General features: G+C 45.1%; 1 protein-coding gene across 1 annotated transcript in view; it reads left to right on the top strand.

The window, feature by feature from the left end:
* The window catches only part of opn4a (opsin 4a (melanopsin)), a 45,265-nt gene that overhangs the window by 12,579 nt on the left and 17,309 nt on the right, over positions 1-15,377 (top strand). Inside the window, exon 2 of the mRNA XM_030071259.1 lies at positions 14,987-15,129. Within this exon, the coding sequence (XP_029927119.1) occupies positions 14,993-15,129 (137 nt within the window). The 5' untranslated portion in view covers positions 14,987-14,992. The remainder of the gene's footprint in view (positions 1-14,986; positions 15,130-15,377) is intronic.

The following is a 15,377-nucleotide window of genomic DNA, read 5'->3' as shown; positions in this document are numbered from 1 at the left end:
AGAAACAGCTAGCCTAGCCTTTGGCCGCAGCTCCACCACTGCCTTTATGTCTGCAGTTTAGTGTGTGTGTGTGTGTGTGTGTGTGTGTGTGTGGTCACACAGAGGACTGACAGACTGCTCAGGAAACAGCTTCAGGTTGTCTGCAGTGATTTTCTCTTAATGTCCTCACAGTGTTGGTCTTTATGGAACTGGCAAAAGGACAAAAATGCTTTTAACAGGAATCTTTATTTTTTATTTATGTGGAGCCTGGTGCTGCGTGTGCTGCCGTACTGACAGGCACAAACAGCAAAGAGTTTTATTTTACTGCCGGGGAGGCACGTGGAGGGGAAACCCTCCGTGCTGAGTCAGGCCCGGGCCCAGCGACCTGATCCTCCCCTCTCTGATCAGGGACGGGGTCTCCCGGTGCAGGTGGGGCGTGGAGGCTGTCCAGTTTGGGGGCCATAGGACTAAATCTCTGCTCTTTGCAGATGATGTGGTCCTGCTGGCCTCATCAGGCTGTGACCTCCCATCATGCAATGGGGTGGTTTACAGCCAGGCCAGTGTACGTGGGGAGTGTGAAGCGGTCTGGATGAGCATCAGCACCTTCAGGTCTGAGGCCGTGGTTCTCTGCTGCTCTCTCCGAGTGGGGAGTGAGTTGCTGCCTCAGGTGGAGGAGGTCAGCGGTGTTCAGAGGTGTTCCTCTCGGTGGAGGTGTTCCTCTCGGTGGAGGTGTTCCTCTCGGTGGAGGTGTTCCTCCCGGTGGAGGTGTTCCTCTCGGTGGAGGTGTTCCTCCCGGTGGAGGTGTTCCTCTCGGTGGAGGTGTTCCTCTCGGTGGAGGTGTTCCTCCTGGTGGAGGTGTTCCTCTCGGTGGAGGTGTTCCTCTCGGTGGAGGTGTTCCTCTTGGTGGAGGTGTTCCAGGCATGACTACCTGTGAGGAGACCCCCGGGGCAGACCCAGGACACGCTGGGGGGCTTATGTCTCCCGGGAGCCTGGGAACATCCTGGGATCTCCAGGCGGACCTCCTCAGCCGGCTGCCACCGCGAGCCGCTCCTGGATAAGCAACGGAAAATGAAAAGAAATATGTGCCCACCTTTTAAAGACTAAAATAAATCTGCACAGTGTAAAGTTTGGATAAAATGGAGTCTTTAAGGAGAAAATGAAGCAAAAATGAATGTTTTCCCAAAGTACAACAAATAGTTTCTGCTGCTTGTTTGTTTTATGATAATCACCAGCTGGTTTTAGTTTACCTGCATTTTTTTTTTACTTATAGCTGTTCTGTTTGTTAGGGATGACCGATCCTGATCAATGTCAGCTTTGAAAAGCAATAGCAACAATGGCTGTGAAATAATTCTTTTTCTTTATGACTCATAAAGAAAGTTGACAGTGAAGCCAAATCTCCCACCTTTCTAAGAGCCGCACCTGTCTGGTCTGTGCTGGTGGAGCCCGGCTCTCCTGCAGGAGCTCAGAGCTGATCTGGAGTCCCGTCAGACGTGGAGCTCCGCGGGCCGGCGGGGCGCAGACAGCGCTCGCTATCTCAGCACATTAATCACAGACGGCAGGTTCACACACTGGGTCGTGTCAAGAGGCCAACAGCCATGAGGCCCGCGTCTCATATGGACTTAATAACTAAAGTGTTATTTTTCCAAACGCCATATATCAGCTTATAAAAAAGAAAGGCAGAGACTGAGCGCAGGTCAGGAGATAAAGCTGTCAGACTCACACAAGCCGAACATACCGGACTAAAGACGGGAAACACAGACCATAAAACAACAAAAAACCTGCACAAACCTATGAAACATAGACAAATAAATGTACAGCGTGTGTGTGTGTGTGTGTGTGTGTGTGTGTGTGTCTTGCGTTCCAGCTTGTATTGTTTTGTGAAGGATTGGTTCTAACACTGATAATTCTGGACTGCTGATAGACAGAAGATATTTTCTAGGCAGCTTTTTAAAGAAAATGTTCAACTTGAAAGTATTCTGTGTTTATTCTGTTTTATTCAGAGAAATAAAAAAGCCTGCACAGACTTAAAGTCAAACCACGTCCACTGGCCGCTGTGAGACAGAGCAACAGAGCGCAGTTCAGTGTTTTGTCCATCGGGGGCAGCACTGAGGAATATATGGCGCTGCAAGAGGCTAAATGCTATAAAATGACCAGTACATTTGACTCCAGATATTTAGCAGTAACTGAGACTTACATCAGTGACGTTCAGACACACACACACACACACACACACACACACACACACAGGAGGATTGCAGTTCAGATCCTAAAAAGTTAACGTGCTGATTGATAGTGGATGGTTTGCAGGTGTGAGTTTATTACGGTTGTAATTTATTTTAATTAAACATTTGCAGCAGAAATGATGAACTGCATCTCCACGAGGCGCCAGGCTACCGACTCCCATAGACTTCAAGTCTTTATGCTAAGCTAACAGGAAATGAAGCACTGGATGTGCAGAGGAGAAAATGGTGTCCAACAGGAGATTTTGCCCAAAATGTTGCAGAATTCCTTTCCTGGTCAAACTGTGATGCCCAGTAACTTTCTAAAAAAACAAAAAAAAAAAAAACCTGACTGTTGCCTTGTGAGTCGCCTGTGTTGCTCTGTGACTGATGATGCTGCTGGTCGAACCTCAGGGCGGCCATACTTTATCTTCTTAGTGAAAACAAAAAGAAACCGTGTTTCTGGTCTGTAAGCGCTCAGAGTAAACGTCCTCCCAACGCTCGCCTGCATGAATCCATCAGGATGAAAAACACGATGAGAATCAAAAGCAATTTAAAAACAAAATAAACTCTCCGCTGCTAGATGCTGCCCTGATGAAACACCACGGCTCACATCTGACCATCTGACCACCTCTGAGGCCTGCACACACACACACACACACACACACACACACGCACAGGGAGATCCAATCCAATCCAATCCACTTTATTTATTTAGCACAATTTTAACAAACACAAGGTTTTCCAAAGTGCTGCACAGCAAGATAAAACACCACAAAATAACACAACAAAAGCAGAATAAAAAGGTAAACAACAGAGTAGGATAACACGATAAAATAAGATAAGATCAATTAAAATAAAATCAGATAAAGTAAAATAATAATAATAATAATAATAATAATTATAATAATAAAATAATAAAACAAAATAGGATAGAATAAATAAAATATATAAAAATATTAAAATACCTCTGTGCTGGAAGGCACAGAGGTAGAGCCAGCTGTCCTGACCCGGTCTGTGAGCGGGGAGGGAGTGAGCGGGCGAGCGAGGGAGGGAGTGAGCGGGTGAGGGAGTGAGCGGGCGAGCGAGGGAGGGAGTGAGCGGGTGAGGGAGTGAGCGGGCGAGCGAGGGAGTGAGGGAGGGAGGAAATGATCACAGTTACACAATAAGTGGGCCGTGTGTCAGGATTTCCCTGTTGGCTGCTGCTCTTTCAGGATGAACTTCCTCCACATTCATCAGTCCAATTCAGTTCAGTTCAAAGAGGCTTTACTGGCACGACCATGTTGCCACCAGTGTTACATGTTACAGATTCAAACAATGTAACATTACAGTAACTTTAAAAACTTTATAAAATTAGAAACTTTATAAAATTAACACTTTGGAGGTTTTTTGGCTGCTCTGCTCAGACTGAGGAGGACATCTGAAGACGTCACTCATCACTTCCCATCAGACAACAGGCTTTATTTTTTACACTGTGCACACTAAATTATTATTTGATTAATCAAAAAAAAAAAAAAAAAAAATCACTTCACTAGGCAAATAAAATAAAATGGTTTGAAGTCCAGAGTGAACGCAGCTGACCTGCCCGGGGCTTCTTGTTCTGCTGTTTGATGTGTGTTAAATTGCAGGTTGGGAGGCTTAAAGCTGTAAGCCCAGTTCAAACACATCGCCTCAGTGGCTGGCAAACACACACACACACACACACACACACACACACACACACAGTCAATGTCATTTAACAGGATCAGACAAAGTCAAACTGTGAAGAAATCAGAGGAGAAAGTTTGAATTACAGGCTTGAAGTGGTTTGAGTCATAGCACGTGTGTGTGTGTGTGTGTGTGTGTGTGTGTGTGTGTGTGTGTGTGTGTGTGTGTGTGTGTGTGCGTGTGTGTGTGCATGTGTGTGTGTGTCTGCTTCAGCAAACATCATCAGAGTCACACAGAGAGGAAATGGTATTCGCTGCACAGCCTGCAGACAGAACTAATCGCAGCAGGAAGCGACATGAATATTTTAGTGCTTTCAGCAGAGAAATGACAATAAAGCAGATTTTTGAGATTTTGCCGTCCTGTTCCTGTTTCAGGCTAGGAGAGCCACGCCCCTGCTGCTGTATCCTGATTGGACGAAAGCTCCACTTTTACCTGTCAGTCGTTCAGTTAATGCAGGTCAACGCTGGCTGGCTGTTTCCAGTCACACACTGCATGGACTGATTCTTCCTCTTATCATGCAATCAAACAGAGACGGTTTGCAATCAAAAAAATCAGTTTGAGGTGTGGTGGGAGTGTTGGATTACGTGGCGGTGAGCTCCGTGAGCGCAGTCTGACGCCTCTGTTCCTCAGGCTGGCTGTGTGTGTGTGTGTGTGTGTGTGTGTGTGTGTGTGTGTAAAAACATAAAAAGTTCTGTTAGCAGTGTTACAACCAGTTTCAGTTTGCATGAGGGTCAAAGGGTAAATCGCCTGGAAAAAGCGGCATTTTCAAAAACAGCCGTGTGCGAGTGGACGGGTCTTTGGCGGCGTGCCGTGGCGGGGCGGTCTCCAGCGGGACGGTCTCCAGCGGGACAGTCTCCAGCGGGACGGTCTCCAGCGGGACGGTCTTCAGCGGGACGCCGGCGCCACAGAGACCGAGCGGGCAGAACCCGGCGAGGGCGTTCAGTTCTCAGCAAATCAGCTCTACTCGTTCCGTTTCTATGGGCGGCGCTCGTACGCGGTGGGCGGAGCTTCTGCGCAGCCTCGCCCGTGTTCGATGAGGCATGTGCGCTGATGGGCGGGTCATTCAGTCTGTCCAGCTTCTGATTGGCTGTCAGCATTTTAATTACGTCCTATTAAAATGCCTGTTTCAGGATAATTAGCTGAACATATGGAAGCCCACAGTCACTCACATTTTTTACTGAATTTTCTAAATATGAGAAACATTTTGGATGGAAACAGAGAAACACAGCTGTCTCATCTGCATGGAAGCACTGTGTGTGTGTGTGTGTGTGTGTGTGTGTGTGTGGTGGGGACAAAAACTATTCATTAGGAGTCTGGAGGAAAGTATTGATTTGAGGGAGAGAGAGAGAGACAGTCCATTGTTGATTCTGCAGTTTCTTTGAAGGGCTTTGAGTATGTGTGTGTGTGTGTGTGTGTGTGTGTGTGTGTGTGTGTGTGTGTGTGTGACCTCTACATCCTCCCACACTCACAGTAAAAAAGCTCAATTATAGCTAGGATTCTGTATGTTTACAGTTTTTCTATTGGAAACATTTTTTATTTATATTTGTACAGCCTCCATTTGAAGAAATGTCTTTTTGTACGCACACACACACACACACACACACACACACACACACACACACACACACACACACTCACACACACACACACACACACACACACACACATACAATTCTGCATCTGCGTCAAAGAAACTCAGAGAGCTGCCCACTCTGCACACACCCACACACCCACACACACACACACACACACACACACACACACACACACACACATAATCTGTTTAAAATGACGTTACTGGCTCTTTACCCTAAAATTAACCCAAACTGCTGTTTTTTACTGCCAAAAATGACCAGAGAAGAACAAAACAGAAAATTAGCTTAAATAAATAAGCAAATACTTGTACTGCTATTACTACTAATAATAATAACAATAAAAATTACAGTAACAACAATAACATTAATACTCAATAATAATAAAAAAAACAGAATATTACTAAAATGTGCTAAAAATATTACTATATATTAAAATATTAAAATACTTTTAAAAAATTAAACAAAATTAAATTAAATTAAAAATTACAAGAAAATGACCAGAATTAAAGACATTGTTTTTTTTTTTTTTTTTTGAGGATTAAGTAAAGCCTTTCAAAATAAAGGCCCTGCCACATGCTCCAAACAGACACTTCCTCAGTCCCTCGTGTCCGTCAGTCCGTCCACACAGTGTCTCCCTCATGGCTTCCACTCTGCAGACAAGCCCAAGGGAAGGCATGTCCATGCAGATGCATGATGGGATTGATTACTGTCTGCGCAGCATGCAGATCACGTCTCAGCTTCTGTGTGTGTGTGTGTGTGTGTGTGTGTGTGTGTGTGTGTGTGTGTGTGTGTGGACTGTCAGCTGCTGAGGATGAGAAGAGGGAAAATCAGAGGTGGATGTGAGCTGCAGAGGCGAGGTGTGTCTGTGGCTCATCTGGAAACACAGACACGCAGATCCCCTCAGATATCGATGCTGCCGCTCGGCGCCGCCCACTTCCTGTCCAGTTTAACCAATCAGCATCAGCGGTCACACTTTCTGATCCATTTTAATTTGTGTTTCCGTTGTTTCCTGCGTCTCCTGTCCCAGAGTCAGGAGCAGCTCCAGCCGTGTTTCTGTCGGAAAACTCGCCTGACATTCATACGACTTTATTCTTCCATGACAACAAGGAAGCCGCCATCTTTGTTCACTTTGTCTTTAGTAGGTAGAGGTGCAGTGACTTGAACACGGTTAGATTCATGTATAACGTGTGATTGTTTAAAAATGTGGGGACAAACACAGAAATAAAGTTTGGTGAAGCTGCGTGTGCCTTCATCGCGAGGTCGCTGGTTTCTGAGGGTCGTGTCGTCAGACGTGGAGGTCAGATCCCTTCGGCTTTGATCAAATTAGATTCAGCAGAAAACAGTGAACATCTCCGGTGTGTGACATGTTGGTGCGATCAAACACACACTTGTCTTAAGGAAAAGCCTGATGCTGACGTGGCAGAGCCGCCCTGTCGAAGCTCGTCAGGTCAAAGTCGAGGTCACATGGTTTGATCGTGGAATCACCGGATTCAGCAGAGGACACTGGACGATTTCAGCTTTTAACGTATGGAAAACACGACACACACGAGGGGGCGGGCGGCTCTGTTCTCGACGCCGCCGCTCTCCTCGCTCCACGTTTCTGTCGCTACTCGATGAAATCTGACAGCAGGGACTCTGTTCATCACACAGCAGCATAACGTCCAATCACATGCTCCCAGTTTGTTTACTGACCAAAGAAGAAGTGCTGAACTTTTCACACCGCTTGGCCAAAAGTGGGCGTGGCAGCGCGGCACACCACGCCGCCCTTAAAGGCTCACTTCACTAAATTAACAGGAAACTAAAACAGCAACCATTCATTATACATATCATATCATTTTGGTGAATTAGACAATCAGAAAGAGTGCAGCGTTCTAGCAGCAGTCTCTTCTCCATCGCACAAGTGGAGGGTCAACATGTTTCCTCATATTCAGTTTATTATAATGACTTATATGATATTATATTATAGGACTTATATTATATTACATGATAAGTGACGGTTTTTATCTTCCGTCTCTCTGCAGCACCGCTGGTTCTATTTTATTTCCTCTTCTCTGTGATCGGCCTTGAAATTAAAAAAACAACATAAACTCAAACTGTGGAGACGCACTGAGCATGCTCAGAAGCTCTGGCAGCCGTGTGTGTGTATGTGTGTGTGTGTGTGTGTGTGTGTGTGTGTGTGTGTGTCTCCATGTGTGAGTGCATATTTGTGTGTGTTGTTTATTTTGGCAAGGCAATAAATGAATGTGATTACTTGGATGTGTGAGGCCATGCTTGCGTGTGTGCATGCTGTGTGCATGCTGTGTGTGTGTGTGTGTGTGTGTGTGTGTGTGTGCTGTGGGAACTGACCATGAAAATGCCTCATGGATTTGAACAGACAGAGCTGCGCTGCTTCAGTTCGCTCATCCGATTTAGCGAGCGAGCGAGGAGGCAGTGGTGTGTGTGTGTGTGTTTGTGTGTATGTGTGTATGTTTGTGTGTATATATTAATATTTAATATACCCAGAATGCTTTGCATAAACATGAAGACCCCCTGCTGTTCTGTGTGACTTCCTTCCATCTGGGAGCAGAGCTGAGCGCTGCCTCGCTCAACAGCACGTCAGCAGCAGCTGCTCAGGTTCTAATCCCAGCCTGGCCGGGATTAGAACCAGCAACTGTCAGCAGCCCTGAGAGAGTCTGCACTGCAGCATCTCTCCATCTTGAAACTGCAGAGAGTGATTTCTGACCACTAGAGGGCGCTGAGGGCTCGGTCCTGCCTGCAGGTTTACGGCAGAGCGTTTGGACAAAACTCAAAGTTAAGAGGCGAAAATGTGTGTTTGGAAGGAAATGAGGCAACATTTGACTCTCAAGGCTCCTGCTGGATTAACTTGGATTATTTTGAGTTTGAAAATGTGGTGAAGCTGCAGATTTTCAGCCACAAGGTGGCGCTGCTTTGAATGACCTGTCTCTGGCTGCAGTGCTGATGAGGGGGCACTGAAATAGCTGGGGGTGTAACGGTGCTCAAAAGTCACGGCTCGGTGCAAACCTTGGATTTGAAATTACAGTTCAGTTCATTTTCACGGCGATGGGCAAGAAATGCAAAACATAAAACAGCTTTTCATATGCTTTTTACATTTTTGTCAGAATTCTCGTCAATATAACTCAATACGGGAACAAACGACTTAGAATAATAAATTCTCAAATTAATTAGAGCTCAGCTTGTCTTGTTGTCATGGTAACAGAGGTGCTCATTCACTTCTGTGTTTGGCATTGAGCTCATAGTTAGTGCTGCACTTTACTGACAGCTGTTTCCAATATTCTGTCCCCCTCATTGAATATAAATAGGGAGGACAAAAAAATCAGAAACCCCTCTCAGTATAATGCAGTCCAGTAGCAGACCTCTGCAAACTACAACCTCAGTAATAAACACAGAATTAAAGAGACACATTCTGCACAATGTCAACACAAACTGAACATTATACACTTTGTTAAAAGGTAGAAGTTATGGCAGAGCTGCTGAGCTGAACTGGTCAGACTGGAGCTGAGGGAGGGACGCTGAATATATTCATCTGTACTTGTGTGTTGAAATTAGACAAAAAGGGTATCAACCTCTGCTCTGTGCCTTAGTTTGGACCACATACACACTCTGGCATCATTAACACAAATAAATACGTTCCCTTGTCCCGGCTGTGGGCCTCGAGCCACGAGTTTGACCGGCAGCGCCTCAGTTTAAAGGACTCCGTGACTTCTAGGTGACTCGATCCGGTCGGACGCCACATGAGACTCGGCCGTAATGAGAAAAGTGTGTTTTGGTGCAGAGAAGAGGAGATAACGTCCATGAGCCGAGCAGGCGGTAATTACCTTCCTCACTTCAGACAGACTGAAATTACAGTCAGAGAGGAAACCAGTGGAAATGTGTCCCATCATTACAGCCACAGTGGGTGGTGACATCTTCACCCAATTAATAGAGTTTGTTCCATCGACAATACAATGAATGAATTCATTTTATGATTTTTTTTTTAAACATAAAATGTCTACTTTTTCGGACCGATTGCCCTAAAATAATTAAGTTTGTACCAACATGAAGTGGAGGAAAGCGAGCGGACCTGTGACCTGCAGGCTCGGTTTGTGTGAATCACTGAAGCGATCAAAAGGAGATCAAAATGCAAAGCAAACTCAGAGCTCGGTGAGGCCGTGGGCCCCGGGCCTCTGTTTGGCTCGCTCCGTCATTATTAAGACTCTCTTCCAAGGATTTTTGGTTGAGCTTTCCAGCGGTGGGGTTTTTGGTGATTATTGACAGTTTCTGTGTTTTGGAGTGCCTGTCCTGCTGCCAGGGGCGCCGTATATGGGGGAAAGGTTAGGACAATTCCAAGGGCCCTTGCCTGACAGGGGCCCCAAAAAATAGGTAAAAACTAATATAAAATTATTAAACCATCATCGAGTAAATATATATATATATATATATTAGTGTTGCAAATTCCTGGAATTTTCAAAGTTGTAAAATTTCCATGGGAATTTTTGGAAATTAACGGGAATTAACGGGAATAAACGGGAATTTTTGAGGAATTTTCGGGAAATTATATTCACTGCATTCACCCGGTCATATACATGTATACATAATAAACATTTTGGTTTGTTATAAGCAGATATGCATGCAAACATGTTACATTATAATGAATTTCCAGGGAATTTTCGGGAATTTTCCCTAGCTGAGTCAAACTGTCGTGAATATTGGCATAACCAGTGTGCGAAATAAGGGGGAGCAAAGGGGAGCACAGCTCCCCTGGTGGTGACATGAGCTCCCCTGGATGGAAACATTGTGAAATTTTGGGGGAGCGGTGCCTGCTCGGTGCCAGCCAGCACCGCATGGTGTGCGTGGCCACACGGTCAGGTCTGCAGGATCCGGTTGATTATTATTATCAGTTGATTATTGATTCATTCATCATATGGACTGAAGTTTGTGTAGCCCATATAAATGCTCGGGAAATCTGTTGTTCAAATGAAATTAACCTGATCCATCGGGACGAATTTTCTCTTGATAATAATCCTATGTCTGTTCTGTTGTAGGATATTAATGCAACGACCAGCAGCTATAGAGTGTTAGTAAGAGGTGTAGGCTGTTAATTCAGGCATAGGACTGTGTGCAGTACTATTGTTAAGGTGTGCATATGAAGTGGTTCAAAATACTCATTAAAATGCATAGAAATTCAGGAAATTGAATCGTGATGCTGATGTGATGATCGTCTGTCTCAGTGGAAGTGCTGCAGCCTAGTGGAGTATAGGCTACTGATTGATGATGGTCAAATGTGCTCGAAATTATTTGCATATGTGAATCATGGTGCACAGTTGAATTTGCATTGAATCATGCAACATATTTATTTCTACCAAAATGCAAAGTTGACTGTTTATATTTAAGTTTTATGTACAAACAAAAACTAAAATTTCCAAAATTCCCAAGCTTAAATTTCCATGGAAACTTTTTAAAAACCTCATTCAAATTGATGACAAGAAAAAAAAAAGAAAATTCCCTAAATTCCCAAGCTGAATTTTCCTGGGAATTGTTGGACAAATTGGGAAAAAGTGACAGCAAAAATCTTCTGAAAATGTCCAATATTCCAGAGCGAATTTTCGGAAACTTTCTGGGAAATTTACCGGAAACTTTCCACCCCTTTGCAACACTAATATATATGTATATATATATATATATATATATATATATATTTTTATTTATTTTTTTTTTTTTTTCATGGGCCCCAAAATTCCTGGCGGCGCCCCTGCCTGCTGCACACAGTGGACCTGACACCTAAACCACCACGGGCGTTTTAGACTAGAGACTTTGCTAATTTGATTTGAGCTCATTTTTTCTTTTTTTTTGATCATGAAATACTGCAAATAGACGCTGCTCTCGCTCTGCCTTCATCATTACTTATTTCCAACTGGAACACAATTGATACAAAAAATATCTGTTAATATTATAATCAAAATTTGCTTTTGTTTATTAATTTATTAATAATAATTTCTTCAGCTTGATTGTTACATACGGTGGCCTGTAAGGGAGTTTACACTGATTTTGCTTTGGTAAAGTTATTTGTCTTGGATTATGTGACATGGCAGCTGAGGCAGCTACTTGTACAGGTGATCGAGGCTCCTGCCTGATCTTTGTGACTGTTTTTCAGTTTGTTGATTAATCAGCAGCAGCTCTGGTCGCTGTGATCTGAACAGCCCCCCCCCCCAGCCCCAGCCAGCGGCCTGAGCATCCGGTGGCTGCGTTCGGTTTGTGTTTCTGACTGAAAAGCAGCAGCTCTGCCTCCACACTGACGGAGTGAAGACTGAAAACAGCGGCAGCAGCAGTGGAGGGTTAAAGTCGTGACCTGAGGATCAGACGCTGAAACGCGTGGACGGCGGCTCGGCTGCGTCCTGCCTGTCAGTGCCGAGCGACCTTCAGGACGGAGGAGACGACTCGTCCTGCAGCAGCAGCACCGTGTCAGTCAACATGTCAACCTGTCAGCATGCTGCCCACGTGCCCTTCAGCAAGACGCCGAGGCACGGCTGGCTATCTGAAAAACAGCCAAACAGCACACACACACACACAGACAGACAGACAGAGAGACAGACAGACAGAGAGACAGACAGACAGGCAGCAAGACAGACAGATGGAGAGACAGACAGACAGGCAGAGAGACAGACTGATGAAGCAACATAAATCAGGGAGCTGCACAGTCAAAGTTTCCTGCAGGGATCAGGTCTTTTACCAAACATCCTTCATAAGGAAGCAGTTTTGTCGAAAATGTGACATGAATTTTTGAAAAATCTCAAAACGAGCGGTGCCAGGTAGAAGCACTGTGGTGACGCAAATCTGGAGAATAAAAAAAACAATTCTTTTATTTCAGGCTGTTGTTTGCTGGAAATACATCTCCTACCTACAGATAGTTAGCGACTGTAATGATCGACATTTAAAACCTTCAAGAACAGACTGTCAGTCTGAGTCTTTGTTCTGTTTACACTGGAGCACAACCTGTGACATCACTGATGAAGACAGCCTATCAACATCTGTTATGCAAAGATATGCAAATTAGAGCATAGCCTAACGTCTGATGCTGCTGACACTAGCACAGGAAACTACATATTTCGGCATTTCAGTACAGTGATGATGCTAGTTGGGGGGGGGGGGGGGGGGGGGGGGGGGGCATCTGCATATTCATAGCCTCTCGCACACTCAGTGAGGACTGATAAGCAGAGGATTTTTATTCAGCATTTCAGTGCAGAGTAAACATAGAAAACAATGATTTACGGTTTAGATTCAGAATACATCTTGACCTTTAACCTCTTCTTGTTTCGTCGTTGTCTTTGTTCAAAGCCACAGAACTTTATTTTGAAATCTAGTGGAGATCCTGGGGTTTCTAAACTCCACGCTGTTAGCTGGCTGAAGAAATAAACCGTGAGGAGCTGCAGTGTGTCGGGGCAGCAGGAGGTGAGGAGGCGTCGTGTCAGCGGCGTGCTGACGGATGGCTCCCCGCCGTGCTCGTCCTTCAGCAGACGTGTTTTATATGCCGTGGCCGCGGCCCGGTGCATTAACGCCACTGACAGATCCCCGCTCGGAGACGCTGCCCTGTCAGCACAAGGTCGCACGTTGGATTCCCCTGACAGCCGCCGGCCGCCGCTGTCGCAGCGTTCCTGCTGACGGCAGGGACTGTCTGCCAGCCTCCTCCGGGCGTCCCGGCATCCCGGCGTCCCGGCGGCTCCGGTGCAGCTCAGGGTGTCTGCTCGCTGCTGCAGCGGCAGCCTGGGACTCAGACCCTCTGAGGCAGAAGGTCCTGCATGATGACAGGCCGTCCCATGGAAATTCAACAGGTGCCTCCCACCTGACCCCCTCAGTCAGCTGAATATCTTATATGCTCAATATCTTTTGCATATTCAGTGAAGCCATGCAAAATCTTACATTCATACTGAGAATATTTCCCGAGTTACAGCTCCTCACAGTTCCTGCGGGTCCCAAAAAGTGCATTTTGGGAAATCTTCATGGAAATCACCATGTGGGACAGGTGGCTGGTTAAAATAGTTCTGGCAGATGAAAGCTCTCATTAAAAAAAAAAAAATGCTAATTTCAGCGCAGTTTTCTTGCAATTTTTCACATTTTTGTGTGCATGGTCATATTTTGATAATTTAATTTATGTCAAATGAATTTGCTTAAGTTCCACAGAATTAATTATTTGTAATTCATCTTGATTATTTATTTTTTGAGGTCGGAGAGTGCCAGGCCACAATCCTTTCATTTCACCTGTAATCAGATTTTTTTTTTAACACACAACAAAACACAGGATCAGTTTAATTCAATTTCAGCTTTTTTCCACATGATTTATATTTCAGCTGACGTTCGTCTTTGTCTCGTTGCTCGGTGTGGGACTGTGAGGAGCCTCGGCCTGTGGTTTTTTTTTTTTTTTTTTTTTTTGGTCAGCCTCCGGTCTGTTTCAGCACGTTTCCATCAGTTTTCCTGCTGACGCGAGCGCCCGCTGCCCTCCAGGCCTCAGATTAGCTCTATCTGATGTTTCCTCCGGCTCAGAGTTAATTCCCGTGGAGTGACGGCCGCTGTGATACGGGATGAAAAGACGTGAGACCTGACAGAAAGAATTCAAAGTGGGTTAATTACAAATGAGATGAGGCCCCGGAGCCCGCTGGAGGTTTTGGTGTCGAGAAAGAGACTTAAAGGAGCGGCGGCGTGTGATTACAGAGCACTTTGAGTGTGAAGCTTTTCACTTGCAGAATAATCGCGGCATTGATATGCAGGAGCGTCGCTCTGCCCGCTTTAATGTCACTCAGCGGCAGATAGCCCACTTATAGTAATAACTGTAATCAGCGGCTGTGGAGGCATGAAGGTGCTGAACGGCCTTGTGGGTAATGAGCTCAGCCCCCCGGCCGCAGCGAATCTGAAAAAATTAGATAAAAAAAGCTGAATTAATGTAATATGCGCTTAAATAATTTTAAAAAGCTCCATCATTTGGGTGTGAGGTGAGTTATCGCTCACATGAATATTCTGCAGCGTCTCATTAAATTAATCTGATCTCAGGTCAGGAAAGAGCCAATTATAGACCAATATATCAATTTGCACGCATGTGGGGGTCAATACTGGCTCTTTATCAAAGTCTCTGATATGAGAAGTTAAGAATTTAAACTGATGCTCATCACATTTTGGTCAGATTGCACGTCTGTATTCATGTTTTTTTGTTTTCAAACTTCATATAGATAAGTAGATCTTTATTGTCTGCAGGTGGAAAATGTCTTGAGCTTCACAAGCAGTGAAGAAATGAGTAAAAACACATCAAAAGTACATAAAGACATGTTTTTTCCTCGCAGACAGCAATAAAACTCTGCAGGTAAAACTGAAAGCATGCAGGTGTTTGACCTCCTCAACTCTGATTTTTCCATTAAAGTGTCTTCAGAGTTATGAAAAAAAAAATACACGTGTTTCCATCAGCAGCATCCACTGACATGTGACTCTCTGCTCGGCCAGCAGGTGGCGATGGTGCACGAGGCGCCGCACCCGTTCCCCACGGTGGACGTGCCTGACCACGCCCACTACACCATCGGCTCCGTCATCCTCGCCATCGGCATCACTGGCATGGTCGGCAACTTCCTGGTGATTTATGCCTTTAGCAGGTACGACGCCTCTCGATCAATCAATCAATCAATCAATCAATCAATCAATCAATCAATCAAGTAATCAATCAATCAATCAGTCAATCAATCAAGTGATCAGTCAAACTGAGCTGAAGAGCCTCAGCCGGGGAAACAGATTTCAGTACAACAGTGCTTAAAGAAAAGATTGGCCCCGCCCACATTGATCACACCTGGCTGTGATGTCATCAGGTGATTTTCTGATGACATCACAGCCACAGCGTGTACAA

This window comes from Myripristis murdjan, chromosome 15, assembly GCF_902150065.1.
Source record: "Myripristis murdjan chromosome 15, fMyrMur1.1, whole genome shotgun sequence".
NCBI lineage: Eukaryota > Metazoa > Chordata > Actinopteri > Holocentriformes > Holocentridae > Myripristis > Myripristis murdjan.
The sequence above is the reverse complement of the archived record's forward strand: the minus strand, read 5'-3'. Positions and strand labels throughout refer to the sequence as shown.